The 15,066-nt window shown below is 29.2% G+C and overlaps 1 protein-coding gene across 1 annotated transcript in view; it reads left to right on the top strand.

The window, feature by feature from the left end:
* LOC127285745 (neuroligin-4, X-linked-like) overlaps nt 1-15,066 on the top strand; it is a 261,683-nt gene that overhangs the window by 242,280 nt on the left and 4,337 nt on the right. Inside the window, exons 8-11 of the mRNA XM_051311892.1 lie at nt 1,051-1,240; nt 4,221-4,665; nt 14,397-14,670; nt 14,867-15,013. Coding sequence (XP_051167849.1) covers nt 1,051-1,240; nt 4,221-4,665; nt 14,397-14,670; nt 14,867-15,013 — 1,056 coding nt within the window. The remainder of the gene's footprint in view (nt 1-1,050; nt 1,241-4,220; nt 4,666-14,396; nt 14,671-14,866; nt 15,014-15,066) is intronic.

The following is a 15,066-nucleotide window of genomic DNA, read 5'->3' as shown; positions in this document are numbered from 1 at the left end:
TATATATATATATATATATATCTAATTCGAGTCTTCAGTCCTTGCAATTTTGACTTCATTGGCTTCCTCTTGAATAAGGATGATTTTCATCTATATCTCACCTTCTTGCATTGACGGATATTAGAACGTGAATAGAGATGTGATGAAGAGAATTTGTATTTAAAGGAGATATTAGATTTACGATATGCAAAAGAATGCTTGCAAATAATAATAATAAAAACGATGGTTCAGAAACATGTTATTATGAAAAAAAATCCTAATTCCAATCCAGTTTATTCTTTATATATTTTCCCAACAAAAGCAACCCTTTGTAGATTTATTTTCTTTATGCTTCTATATGCATTCAGAAAAAAAGTTCATGTTCTTCGGAATTTTTTTTTTTTGAACTTTTTTCACTTTTTCATACTATAGGTTTGCTTCATTAAATTTTTCCAATATATAATATTGAAAAGGAATTTAATAATAATTTTAATATATATATATATTTTTATATGTGAATAAAAAAGATAATTTTCTGAAGAATAGAATTTCTATTGAAATACTGCTAATTTTGTAAGACAAGAGAGAAAGAGAGTACGAGCACAATTTAAGCAGTGACTAACTATTTATCAGTTACATTCGCCATATCAATATTGGCAACGTTCCAGAAGTTGATACGGAGCCAAGGAAACCGCCGTGAACTCGTCATCTTTTAATGGCAGCACTATAAAGCCACTTACAGCCAGCTGAAACAAATGAAAACTGCTATCTTTTCACCAACATACAACGCTCTCATTGTCTCATGAAATAAAATTTCAAATAAGACGAAAAAAAGAACATTTTTTTTTACTACTTTTAATTATTTTATGGTTCGAATTCAACCTAATTCTCTCGAGAATAATAAAAAAAAGTACATATAAAATTTATTTATGTTGTTTTTCTACTTTGATAAAAAATATAATTTTTACAGTTAAAAAAAACTCTATAAATATTGAAATAAGTTAAAATTTGTATGTTTTTAAATCTTCTTCAAAATGAGAAAATGATAATATAATGTTTATTTGATTACAGGTCTTTTTCATCGAATCGTCTTACTCAGCGGATCCGCCCTTAGTCCATGGGCTTCAATTCACAACCCTAACGATTTGCATATTAAAATTTCCCAGCAATTGAATTGTACCAGTGAAGATGATGATATTGCAGATTGTATTCGAGAAGCGGATCTTACAACGTTGCTCAATCTAGAGCTTCCTGAAATTAGGTAAAAAAAAGTTCTATATTCGGTTTTTTAAATTGTAAATTATTCGAAAGAGAACATTTCTTTAAAATCCATTATTATTTGAACAAAAAAATTGTATAATGTTCAATTTTTATTTATAGTTGAATTTTATAAGGGGAAATTTTTGTTATATTATCATTAAAAGAGTCTATTCTATAATTTCGCTTCATTATCACTTCATCTATTTTTTACTTTAATAGTTTCACTTCATTTTCAATTCATATTCCTATCACTTCATTTTGACCTTATTTTCATATTGCATTATTTTTCCTTCACTTCATTTTCTATTTACGTTCCTTTTACTTCATTTTGACTTTACTCTCACTTCAACGTATTTTCGCTTCACATCATTTTTAGTTTCAATACACTTTCGTTTCACTTTATTTCGACTGTAATTTCACTTCACTTCATTTTGACTTTACTCACACTTCATCCTATTTTTACTTCGCATTTCCTTCATATTCATTTTATTTTCTGTTACTTTCTCTTTCAATTTCCTTGACTTTAATTTCACATCATTTACACTTATCATTCACTTCATTTACATTTCACTTTCACTTCGCAACATTTTCCCTTTACTTCATTATGACCTTACTGTTACGTCTCAAATAGAGAAATAACTAACGAAATAATATTTTATTTTATTTATGGCCGCTTGGTGATTCAGGGTATACCTGTTTCATTTACAGAGCAGAAGGTTATTAACTAAGGGTACAGGAAAGAAAGAGAATAGTGATTAATTTTATAATTAGGTTACAATTTATTTAGACAAATATTTTTAGTTAAAACAATTTGCTCTTATGAGAGAGAGGGAATCTCGAACCAACCAATCCAGGAAATAGAGTTCAGCATTCAACTGAAATAAGGAATGCAAATAAACGACAAGTTTAGAAAAGTTAGGAGTGAGAATATAAAACACTTACCTTAAAATTCAGTAGTAGGTGTGTTGAAAGAAAAAGGACCACTGCTGTGTCCTTTGTTGTCAAAGGAAAACAGCTGGTACCAGCGTGAGTTTATGACGTCAGGAAGGTTGACGGGCCCAGATATAACCGCAGGTCCGGAGTTCTATTAGGCGTGATGAAACTCCCAATAATGAGTCTCTTCCAAAAAAAGGAAGAATGGATAATTGCCCAATATAATGAGAAGAAAAGATCCTCGTTTAATGTAGAGGGCTTTGACACTTGACTTTAACTTTCGTATAAGAAAATTATGCACTTGAACTAGAAGACGTCGACTGGTACCAAAAATGAGCTTGATGTAATACGTATGAAGAGGATTTCAGAACTGGTCTCTCCGTAAAAATGTAGTCCTTTTATACTGAATTTTTGTAAGAGAATAGATAAAATTTTATTGCCGTGCTATATATTTTTCACCCTAATTTTGGAAGCCAAAGTTGAGTCCTTCTCTCTCAGTTGAACATTAAAGGAGGGGTGTGTACCGTTCTAATACAGAATAGAAAGAGTACGACTACGGTTATTCGCAGCTGTAGAAAAGAGCATTTTGTTTCGTGGGGCATATGCATATCTTTAGAAAGCTAGAGGCTTTAGGCTTATGTTTATCACCTCAGATAAGGAAAAAAGTAACAATTTATTTATTTCAAAAACCTTCAGCGGAAAATCAACAACAGAAAATATAATTTTCAGTCCCTTTACAATGCAAAGACTACTGAATCATAAAATATAATACATTTACTATGTAAATATGCATTGCTCTTACATTCTCGATTGATTTACATCAACTTTTGTAGCACTATGAAAAATGATTTTAAAAAAAACTTTTATGCCAATCTACTCGTATGAAAAAACTAATTTCTTAACAGCGCAAAGCACGGGTCTCTGTTGTCTCTGCTATTTGAATAAAAAACTACGTACTGACATAGCACACATTTGAAATTTGTCAGATTTGATTCATTTGTTTTTTGTCAAAAATTACACAGGGATGTCCACAACTGTACCTCTTACCCTACTTCTAGAAACTAAAAATTGCAGACTACAACCTATTTATAAAATTAAAATAAAACTAGGTTAGCATTTTATTAGTTGATAATACTACTAAATCCCACTAGTTAAACAATTTTTCCCATAATAAGTTGAACAAAAATTCATCCTATTATAAAAAATACATTTCCCAGTTAATCCTTGCAGAAATAGAAAAATCATGCATTAATATAATTGTGCTATCAATTAATAAAGTTTATATAAACTAAAAAATAAATTTGATTTTAAATAAATAGTCTTTTATACTATTTTCAACGTTATATATATATTTGAAATACAAAAAAGCTTAAAAAAAAGAAGAAAACCTTCAAGCTACAAGCGAGTGAAAAAAGAGAATATTCCTGAATATTGCATCAAACTGCGGTACAGGAATAATTTTTCACAAAGGGTAAAAAAATGTTAATTTTAAACAATAGCGTCCAACGAAAAAAAAATACATGATATTAGAACAAATAAAAAAAAATATGTTTAAAATAGTAAATTGTTAACATACCTTCGAAATATTGGTAACGACATAAATCAGTAAATTATTTTTTTAAAATACTGTCATCGAAATTAAAAAGCTCTGTGTTTTATAAATTATGAGTTTGTACAGAAAAATGTAATTTAAAAACTGAAAATCAAATTTAGATAACAAAATTTTGGATTTTTTTAGAAATGTGTTAATTCTTTTTGAATTGTTTATTCTGCTACATATAGAGGAGAGTAGGCAGACGATCAATTTCAATATAAATAACTTTTTTTTTATATTTAAAGTTTTAAATCATTTTTGAGAAAATTAAATTGACTCACTCGCCTCTATATTTAATAGAATTTATATTTCTGTAGCCTCTAACAATTTTTGAATTTTATTTAGCTTATAAATTTGATCTCATTAAAAAAATTCAATATTGTAAAAATTAATTCACTAAAAAATTATTCTAGATCATTGAATAAAGGTTTTACTTTTTTTTTATTCCTTTAAGGTTTGTGCCTCAAATAGGTCCTATTATACCTATTGATCAAAGTAATCCAGACCCTGGACTTGATATGGAACGTGCAAGCGATGCTTTCATTGAAGTTCCACTGATGTTGGGAGTCTCAACAGCTGAGTCCTACTTGGATTTTAACACCGAAGACATTCAATATGGTTTCGAGGAAGATCAGCGCAATCGGATCCTGCGCACTTTCATCAGGAACACTTACTACTATCATCTCAATGAGATCTTTTCATCGGTGAAAAACGAGTACACTGATTGGGACAAGCCAATCTTGCACCCCATCAATATTAGAGACTCAACTATGGAGGCATTGAGCGATGGACATACAGTGGCACCACTGATGAGGATCGCATTCTATCATGCAAGAAGAGGGGCCAAAACTTACTTTTTTCATTTTAATTATCAGACAAAGGATAGTGATTATCCTCAGGTGAGTTTTTCTCCATTTTTTTTCAACAAAAAATTTTTTAAAAAAATTCTTTTCTTTAATTGAATTGGAAAATTAAAATGAAAAAGTAGAAAATGACTTAACGTCGCTAATTTAGTATTTCTATAATAAGACGTTAATTATCCTGTCGGATTGGTAAATATGAATGTGCGATAAATTCGTCGCACATTCATAGTAAGTGGAAATAATGTGGAACATTAATTAAATTTAATGAAAATTACAGTTAAATACTGACTATGAATATGCGATAAATGAGCAATAATTAGCACTACCTTGGAACCTTGATATAAAGTGGGAGGTCTAAAGGATGCACTCATAGACTTTTATGTCGATTTTATAGTTATATTTTTTACATTTCATTGATTACAAATGTTTTCGATTTTTATGAATTTTATAAATTTCAAAGTGCAACCTGCAAGTGTTTACCATTTAAGGTTTAGTATTTCATTATTGGTTCTAAAAGGAAGAAATAAACAATTTATACTAAAGAAACACGATTTTGATGAAACGGATAACACATTAAGACGTTACAATAGTTTCCAATTCGCTAGGGATTTATACAATTATTCGGAGACTTTCAATTTTTCAATAGTTAAGATTGTCAAATAATTTCAAAAGTCACATACGAGATCACGTCTCACCACATTTAGAGTCGGACAAAGAGTAAAGAGCGTGTCCAGTGAATTTTGGCAATGCGCCAATATATCGAACTATTGGCACTATGAATTCTATGATCGATGTAAGGTCAGAGGGGCGAACTATTGACCTTTTGACCCTAACTCTTATTCTAAAGATATTTGATCATTTTATTTCTCCAAAAAGAAATATTTTCACGTCACATAATCTTACTTTCTTCCATTGACACAAAAAAAGCAAAAATACGAATTCATTTCTAAATTTGTTTTGGGAAAAAGTTTCTTCGTTTCACATTGTATATATTAAAATATTAAAGTAATGTATCAAATAATGTGACCATTACTTTTAGTTCTCTATGAATTTTCTCTTCCTTATCCTTCTAAACCAGATTCATCTCAGCTGCCGTCTTTTTTCACTCTTTCCTTTATATATGTGACCCTAGGTCACCATTCTCTTTTAATATATATCCTAAATATTTAAACCAGCTTCCTTAACTTCTCTAAAACTTTTTTTCTTCCTTTTTACCAAAACCATTTATCTCCTTTTTCCTTTTCCCTTAACCACACAACCCACATCTTCGTCTTTTCAATGGTTAACTATAATTTTATTCTATATCCTACATACCTTTTATAACTTTATGATCAATTTTGTTGTACCCTCATCTTCCGCTGCTCTATTTACAATATCATATCTGACAACACTGTATGGAAAATTCTTTTTTGAAATAGTGTAGTTTCACTCTGCTTTGATAAATATATGAAAAATTTAAAACAGAAAAAAATTTCGGCGCATTTCTTTAGAATTTAATTAAAACAAGATTTTCCTTATTATTTTGGTAACGATTTTCTTTTTCTCTCTCGGACTTTAGACAATTACATAAGGTTTTCCTTTTCGTAGCTAGGAAATTTATTTCACTTTATCTTTAAATTGTTACAATAACGTTGTCCTTTTTGCTTCGGTAACGCTTTTCATTGTCGATCTTTTCTATAGAAAAGCAGGGAGGAAAGAAATTCACAAATTAAACACGATACATTAACGATTTTTTCTAATTTATTTAAACAAAAACTATATTATAAAATAACCAATTAACAATTAGACTAATGAATCTCCTTCAACTTATCAGCACCTAAAGGGAAAACTGGAAGGGACGTTGACCACGTGAATCTTAGCGCCGATTAATTATACACATAATCATTTCTAATAAAATTTGACGAAAGTCAAACCTCGTTTATTAATTTGTAAATAAATTAAATGTCAATAATTTATTTAAAATCAACTTTACCTGATGAATGAAATTAATTTTATCCGATATATTGGAATTCAATTTTTTACTTAAATATTTGCATCAAAATATATAAGTTATATGCAGAAACAATATGCTAAGCTAACAATAAGAAAGCGACAACACAAAGACGATCAGAAACAAGGAGACAAGGAAACCCACGTTTTGCGTCTTTGCATGCATTACTATATATAGATAGATTTTGTATTGAAATAACACCTTCAGGCTAAAGTTTGTTGCATGTGATGTTAATACTAAATTTAACATTGAAATAACATTATGTCTTCATATTAATTTCTCAGTTTAGTCATACACATAAACATACATGAATGTTGTGACTTGCCAACTTCAAATACTGTACTTTGTCAAACTTAAAAAAAATTAAATTCCATATCAATTAGAATCCGAAGTACTTACTATGAAATCTTTATTTTTAGAAAATTATTTTTTTTTGGTTTTAACTGTTTTCTTAATAATAGAATTGATCTATACGGATTGTTCCTAGGATTGGTCTTATAAAATTGCTTCTGGTAGTGATCATAAACTTTCTCTGGAATTGGCCCTTGAATCGGCTCTATAATTAAACCTAGAAATTGGTCACAGAAATGATCTTTGAAACAATCGTTTTTAATTAACTCCACAATTGAGGTTTTTTTCTCTATATATAGTTTGATTTCTAATTGATTTTAAACTGATCCGATTTCAAATGCTTAATCATGATGATTAATCATGAATTAGGAGACCTCGTATATTTATTTTGTAATTTTTTGATAAGTTAAACTTGAATTTGAAATTTTTATACGAATTAATTTTGTTCTATAGAATTAATTCTGAAATAATTAATTATAAAGTAATTTCTAAATACTCCAGGAATTAAATTTCCAAACTCTACCTACGTTATTGTTTCTCAAAATCTTTTATTCCAGTAATAATTTCCAGCGAAATTGTGTTTTTATTTTAAACAGAAATCCAAGGAAAAAAAATAATTATAAAAATTTCGCCGGAAACGGAAAAGATTTCTAGAGATTTAGTCGGAATTAATAAAGAAACGTATCCTATAATTAATTTTGTATAATTATTATATTTTTATTATGTATATTAATTATATTAATTAATTTAATTATTTTATTAGAAATTAGTTATTATATATAATTTAATTATTAATTAACTAATAACTACAATTAACCTTTCGTCGTCAGAAATTTGCTATTAATTTTCTTCGGAACTTCCTCGAGATTCTATTGAAATTCTTTTAATAATTTTAATGGAATTCTACTTCCTTCTCTGGCGAAAGAAATTCCTGACGATTCCATCGGATATCTATTTCCATTTACGACCGAAAACCAAGGGAAATAATTATGGTGATTTCGATGGAGATTTCGTTGGAATTCTGATAATAATTTATACCGGAATTTTATTTCCTTTTCCACTGATAACGAACCGTATCCCATAATTAATTTTTTATAATACAATTAATTGTATTATTTAATTTATTCATTCCATAGTAATTTAATTCGATTATTATATTAAAAATTTTATTACAAATTAATTATTATATCTAATTTAATTATTAATTAATTAATAACTATAATTAATCTCTCCCCATCAGAAATTTGCTATTAATTTTCTTCGGAACTCCCTCGAGATTCTATTGAAATTCCTTTAATAATTTTAATGGAATTCTACTTCCTTCTCTGGCGAAAGAAATTCCTGACTATTCCATCGGATATCTATTTCCATTTACGACCAAAAACCAAGGGAAATATTTATGGTAATTTCGGTGGAGATTTCGTCGGAATTCTCATAATCATTTATACCGGAATTTTTTTTCCTTTTCCACTGATAACGAAACGTATCCTATAATTAATTTTTTATATTTTATATTATAATTAATTGTATTATTTAATTTATTCATTCAATAGTAATTTAATTCGATTATTATATTAAAAATTTTATTACAAATTAATTATAATATCTAATTTAATTATTAATTAATTAATAACTATAACTAATCTCTCCCCATCAGAAATCTGCTATTAATTTTCTTCGAAATTGGAGATTCTAACAAAATTCCTTTTGGAATTCTATTTCCTGTTCTACCGAAAGGTAATCTTAACGATTTCGTCAAAATTCCCTTTATGGCGGAAATGCAACGGAAATAATTATGATAATTTCGATGGAAATAAAAAGCCTTCCTCGAGGTTTTTCTTTGGGAATTCTGATAATAATTTCTATCGGAATTTATAGTTTAATATATTATAATAAATCAATACCTCCATTAGGTAATTGTATTTTCTCTTCCTACAATTAATTATTATATTAATTAATTTAATTATTAATTTAATTATTTTATTAGAAATTAGTTATTATATATAATTTAATTATTAATTAATTAATAACTACAATTAACCTTTCGTCGTCAAAAATTTGCTATTAATTTTCTTCGGAACTCCCTCGAGATTCTATTGAAATTCCTTTAATAATTTTAATGGAATTCTACTTCCTTCTCTGGTGAAAGAAATTCCTGACGATTCCATGGGATATCTATTTCCATTTACGACTAAAAACGAATGGAAATAATTATGGTAATTTTGGTGGAGATTTCGTCGGAATTCTGATAATAATTTATACCGGAAATTTATTTCCTTTTCCACTGATAACGAAACGTATCCTATAATTAATTTTTTATATTTTATATTATAATTAATTGTATTATTTAATTTATTCATTCAATAGTTATTTAATTCAATTATTATATTAAAAATTTTATTACAAATTAATTATTATATCTAATTTAATTATAAATTTATTAATAACTATAATTAATCTCTCCCCATCAGAAATCTGCTATTAATTTTCTTCGAAATTGGAGATTCTAACAAAATTCCTTTTGGAATTCTATTTCCTGTTCTGCCGAAAGGTAATCTTAACGATTTCGTCAAAATTCCCTTTATGACGGAAATCCAAGAGAAATAATTATGATAATTTCGATGGAAATAAAAAGCCTTCCTCGAGATTTTTTTTGGGGAATTCTGATAATAATTTCTATCGGAATTTATAGTTTAATATATTTTAATAAAACAATTCCTCCATTAGATAATTGTATTTTCTCTTCCTACAATTAATTATTAAATTTAAAAATGCGTTAATTGCCTAAAAAAATTTCTAATCTTAGCTAAAATAAAAAAGAAATCATTTTTCAATAAAAAAAACCGTGTCAATTATAATGTAGCCTATTTTAAACATACAGGATATCAAATGAATTTCTCGTTCAGTGGCTTATTCTAATCCGTCTCGTATCAGCTTTAACGTATGTTTAAACGAGAGAGCCGATATCCGATCGCGATAAGTCTTCCAGTAAACGCTGACCATCACTGGATTAAGCAGATCTCGTTTTAGGGCGAGAAGTGGTCGATGCAAATTTGATCACATGCATTTTCCTTGTCCTGGGTTGAACGGCGGTCTCATCGATTTTCAGCGAAAACCAAGCGCGCTCGTACTTCGAAAGAGGCAAACTCTCTCTCTCTCTCTATATATATATATATGTATGTATATATATGTAGACGTTAAAGCACATAAAAGAGAGTTTGGGCCATAAAGGAAGGTCCGAACACCGCTTCCGGTTTGTCTAGCCAGGAAGAGCGAACGGCATGTTTCCTCTTTGGCTTCTATAGATTAGTTGTTCATCAATTTTCCTTGGCAAACTAACATTGTCATGATTTAAATTAAAATTCTTGAATAATTTTTCATCTCTGATTGTGACATTTTTATTACTATTTTGTTTTGTCATGAAGGGAAGTTGAAAATTTATTATATTTTATTATTTAATATTTGCTTTTTTTTGTATATTTATGAATGAATTTTTTTTTTTGCATGAATGTCATCCACTGAAAAAATGAATATTTAGGCAAAAACTTATGAAATTGTTTTCCTATTCTCCTTCATCAATCCCATAGCTCCACCTTTTTTCCAGGGACGATTTTGACGGTAACCAATATGGAAACTCAGATAACGACGCTGACAATCGGGACTTTAGGCGATACGTTCTAATTAATTCTCCCTTACATCTAATTTTCCGTCTAATTGAAGAGATTTCATCAATAATAATCCGGAAGAATATTTAAATTTTGAACAATTTTCAAATCTATGCGAAATAATTCACAAAATGTGTCGCTAGTGTTTTCCGCCGTTTAGCACACGGAGCCTAATAGAATCTGTCCCGCTAATTGAATCTTAAACTTTGGAAAATTTATCGTTGATCATGGCGTTTGGGGGCGGGATGGTTTGGAGGTGAAGACGCCTTTTCGGGTTGAAGTAGTGAGACTATATACGATAGAGAAAGAGAGAGAGAGAGAAAGAGGGGAGTGTCGAGATTAATTCTAGTTTTGTAAAACTCTCTTATCTTCCTCTCTACTCGTTTCCATCCTCGAATACGCCAGGCGATGCAATGTCTTCAGGGTTCTCGAGCTTTCTAATTTAATCACTCTACCATCTTGAAACCTCTGCGCCTCTAACTCTCAAGAAGAACCTCACCTGACCGCAAGCGACGAATAAGAAAAAAGGAGGGAGACCTTTTTGACATAATTTCATCGTAAAAAAGTTTCTATACTATATGGAAAAAAGCACTTAGACGAGAGTTAGCCAAGTCTTGTATGATTTAAGTGCCCCCTCCAAAAAAAGAAGGAAGCTTTAAAGAATAAAAGTGGAAATAAAAAAAAAAGTACTTTGTTCTTCCATTCAAAATTACTTTAACAGAAATAAGTAGGCGCTGACAGTTTTTGACAAGATTTTTTTTAGGTTTTCTACGAAAATTTTGGAGTTACAAAAATATCCGCTAATTACCTTTTTATAAAAGTTGTTTTAAAATTTTTCCCCCTTGGTTTTTAATCCTACGTTGAAAATCTTTCAAACGAAAAGGGAAACTGGAATTAATTAATAATTCATAATTGTTCAGAAAAACAAAATTATTTACGGTTCTTAATCTACTTTTACTATTTTATATCGAATTAAAACTGCCATTTGGAAAAACTCCACAATTCTGATAATTTAATTATTTTTCAACAAAAATTGAAATAGAACTCGGATTTTGGACGGAATACCCAGGGATCCCTTCTGTTACCAAAGGAAGAGGAAACAATTCCAGTGGGAATTATTTTTAGAATTCGGACGGTATTTTCATAGGGATTTTTCATTTTTGGCTATATTCCCATAATTATTTCCTTTGGATTTCCAACGTAAATGCGGAATTTCGACGAAATCATCAGGATGACCTTTCGGCAAAATAGGAAAAAGGATTCCAAAAGGAATTTCGTTAGAATCTCGAGAGAGTTTCGAAAGAAAATTAATAGGAGATTTCTGATAGGGAGAGATTAATTGTAGTTATTAATTAATTAATAATTGAATTAGATATAATAATTAATTTGTAATAAAATTTTTAATAAAATAATCGAATTAAATTACTATTGAATGAATAAATTAAATAATACCATTAATTATAATACAAATATAAAATATGAAATTAATTATGGGATACGTTCCGTTATCAAAGAAAAAGGAAAAAATTTCCGATATAAATTATTATCAGAATTCCGACGAAATCTCCACAGTAATTACCATAATTATTTCCCTTGGTTTTTGGTCGTAAAGGGAAATAGATATCCCATGGAATCGACAAGAATTCCTTTCGCCAGAAAAGGAAGTAGAATTCCATTAAAATTATTAAAGGAATTTCAATAGAATCTCGAGGGAGTTCCGAAGAAAATTAATAGCATATTTCTGACAAGAGGGTAATTGTAGTTATTAATCAATAATAATTAAATTACATATGATAATCAATTTCCAATAACATAATTAAATTAAGAATTAAATTACTTAATATAATTAATATACCTAATATAAATATAATAATTGTACAAAATTAATTATAGGATACGTTCCGTTATCAATTCTGACTACGTTGGGAATCTTTCAAACAAAAAGGGAAATTAGAATTAATTAATAATAAAATAATTATAAAATAAATTGTGGTGAACAATTATTTCAATCTTTTTGACAAATTTCCGCTACGTTTGAATTAATCATCATTTTCTTGAAAATCATCCGTTCTTCAATGTGGGAAGAGTTTATGACACGTTTAGTTGGGTCTTAAACCATAACAGCATTTAGAGCTGACTGCTTTTTGTTTACAGTCGTCTCGCATATCAGTACGCAAAATCTCGTTTTACATGGAAATTAATGAGCGTAATTAGGACAGACGGAGCACACGCGTATGTAATACGTGCTCCGTTTGGGGTCTTCTGCAAGCGTTTTCATCCGAATAAAGTGTTTGCCATTCCCCAATTTACATACACACGAGATTAAAAAAGGATTTCGAGATTAGAGATGGCTTCGCCATTGCTAGTGGAGGGAAAGAGAGAAAAAGCTAATTTCATTTGAATTTGGAATTGCAGCAAGGAGGTCGCAACCCATGTTAGTAGTTTTCTGAGAAAACACATTTAAAAAGTGAACACACGAACATTTTTGTATAATTATAATTATCATAATTAGATTTTTAGTATAATATTATTTCTGTGTTTCACGCCTTGCAGTATCGTCTTAATTGAATTATTAGAAAAACGCTGTGGAAATAATATTTTGTGTTACAATTTTCATTTGGGAATGATTCCTCGGGAAGTGCTCCCGTGAGATTTCGGAATTTCCTTTCAGTTTCCATTTAAAAAAAAAAATAAGGGAATTTATCGAAATCCAACGAAAATGGAAGAAATCCCTCGAGATTTCATTCGAGTTCCAATAATTATTTTCGCTGGAATTCCATTTCCTTTTCGGACGGAAGAACATTTTGTCGATTTCGTGGGAAATCCATTTCCCTTTACAAGCGTAAAACCAAAGGAAATATGAGAATTTCACCGGAAATTTACTTCATCTAAGTACATTAATAATTTTCCGCATAATTTTATTTCCTTTTCCGAAGATAACGGAAGGGAATTATGAAAATTTTGCCGAAATCGCAATAGCTAAATATTCCTCTAGAATTCTGATAACTCCCATTGGGATTTTGTTTCCCTTTCCACTGAAAAGAGCTCCCTGTATAGATTCCATTGGAATAATTTCGATAATTGCGAAATTCGGAAGGAATATCCCCAGAGACATTCGGGAAAATTTTTCCAAATGGGAATTTTAGATTAGATAAATATATCCTTATCTTGATCATGACGACTGTTTCTATAATGGATATATAGGTATGCGTTGAGAACTAGAATTTCAAATGGAACATCCTTACGCAAAGATGTTACACAACGTCTTGGTTAATTACATATTCAGTTTAATCTCCTGAAAGCTCCTTGGGAACATTGTCATTTGCCTCTCGTATTGTTTGAATATAACAATATGTTATTTGCGTTCAGTTTTCATAGAAAGAATTTCGATTCCCCCTAGACTTTACATTTATAAGGAAACATAATAAAAAGGAATAAACAATTTTTTTTTATTACAGCTGTTTGTAAATCGAATAAATTATGCAGATGTTTATGAATACCATTGATCAATTTTACTACTGCTATTTATATAATAGAATCCATCCCTTCATGTTAGGGAAAAGGGAAAAATAAAATCGTAAAATGTAATGAAATATTTTTATAAATTATGAAATTATTATTATTAGATATATAATTATTAATTAAAATGGATAATTATTATTATAAATTAATTTTTTATATGTTGAAAAATTTTATTATTAAAAGCTGAAAGGAAAGAAAATCCCAACGAGTTTTCTTGCTTTACAATTCAACTTTTGCAGCGGCTTGGAAGTGCCCGAGGCGAAGACATACCGTACATTTTTGGACTCCCTTTGGTTTCCGGCGGTCGATTCTTTCCTCACAATTACACCAAGCAAGATCAAAGTGTTGGTGAAGCCATGCTAACATTCATCACAAATTTTGCCAAGACCTCGAATCCCAACTTACCTCACAATATCGAATCGGTCGACTACGGAAATGCCAGAGAGAAAACACGATTTCGAGGTCTTCTTTGGGAAGAATACGATACCAATAACCAACAATATCTAATGATAGGTAAAAAAATTTTATTTATATAAATAATAATTATTACTTAATTATAAATTATTTTTTTTTCTATATTATTTGCTAAAGACTGGAAAAAAGAATTCAATCCGTCATTTTAATATCAATTCCAGGAGTATAAAATTCAGATTGAAATTGTAATAAGCTGCTTTAATGAACATGTAATAACCGTCTTTCCTTCTTGCAGCTCAAAAGCCAAAGATGAAGAGCCATTATCGGGGTCACAAAATGGCATTATGGCTGAATCTAATTCCGCAACTCCATCAACCCGGAGATGAAGATGTATCAATGCGTCATCATCATTTTCGCGAGAAAGGAGATCAGTACTATGCAGGTAAAAACATAAAAAAAAGTAATGCATATTTAAAATCAAAATAATAAATTCTT

The sequence above is a fragment of the Leptopilina boulardi genome, unplaced genomic scaffold (assembly GCF_019393585.1).
Source record: "Leptopilina boulardi isolate dan_hultmark-lab unplaced genomic scaffold, ZJU_Lbou_2.1 LbouV2_341, whole genome shotgun sequence".
In the NCBI taxonomy this organism is placed as follows: Eukaryota; Metazoa; Arthropoda; class Insecta; order Hymenoptera; family Figitidae; genus Leptopilina; species Leptopilina boulardi.
This window is presented reverse-complemented; position numbering and strand designations above follow the sequence as displayed.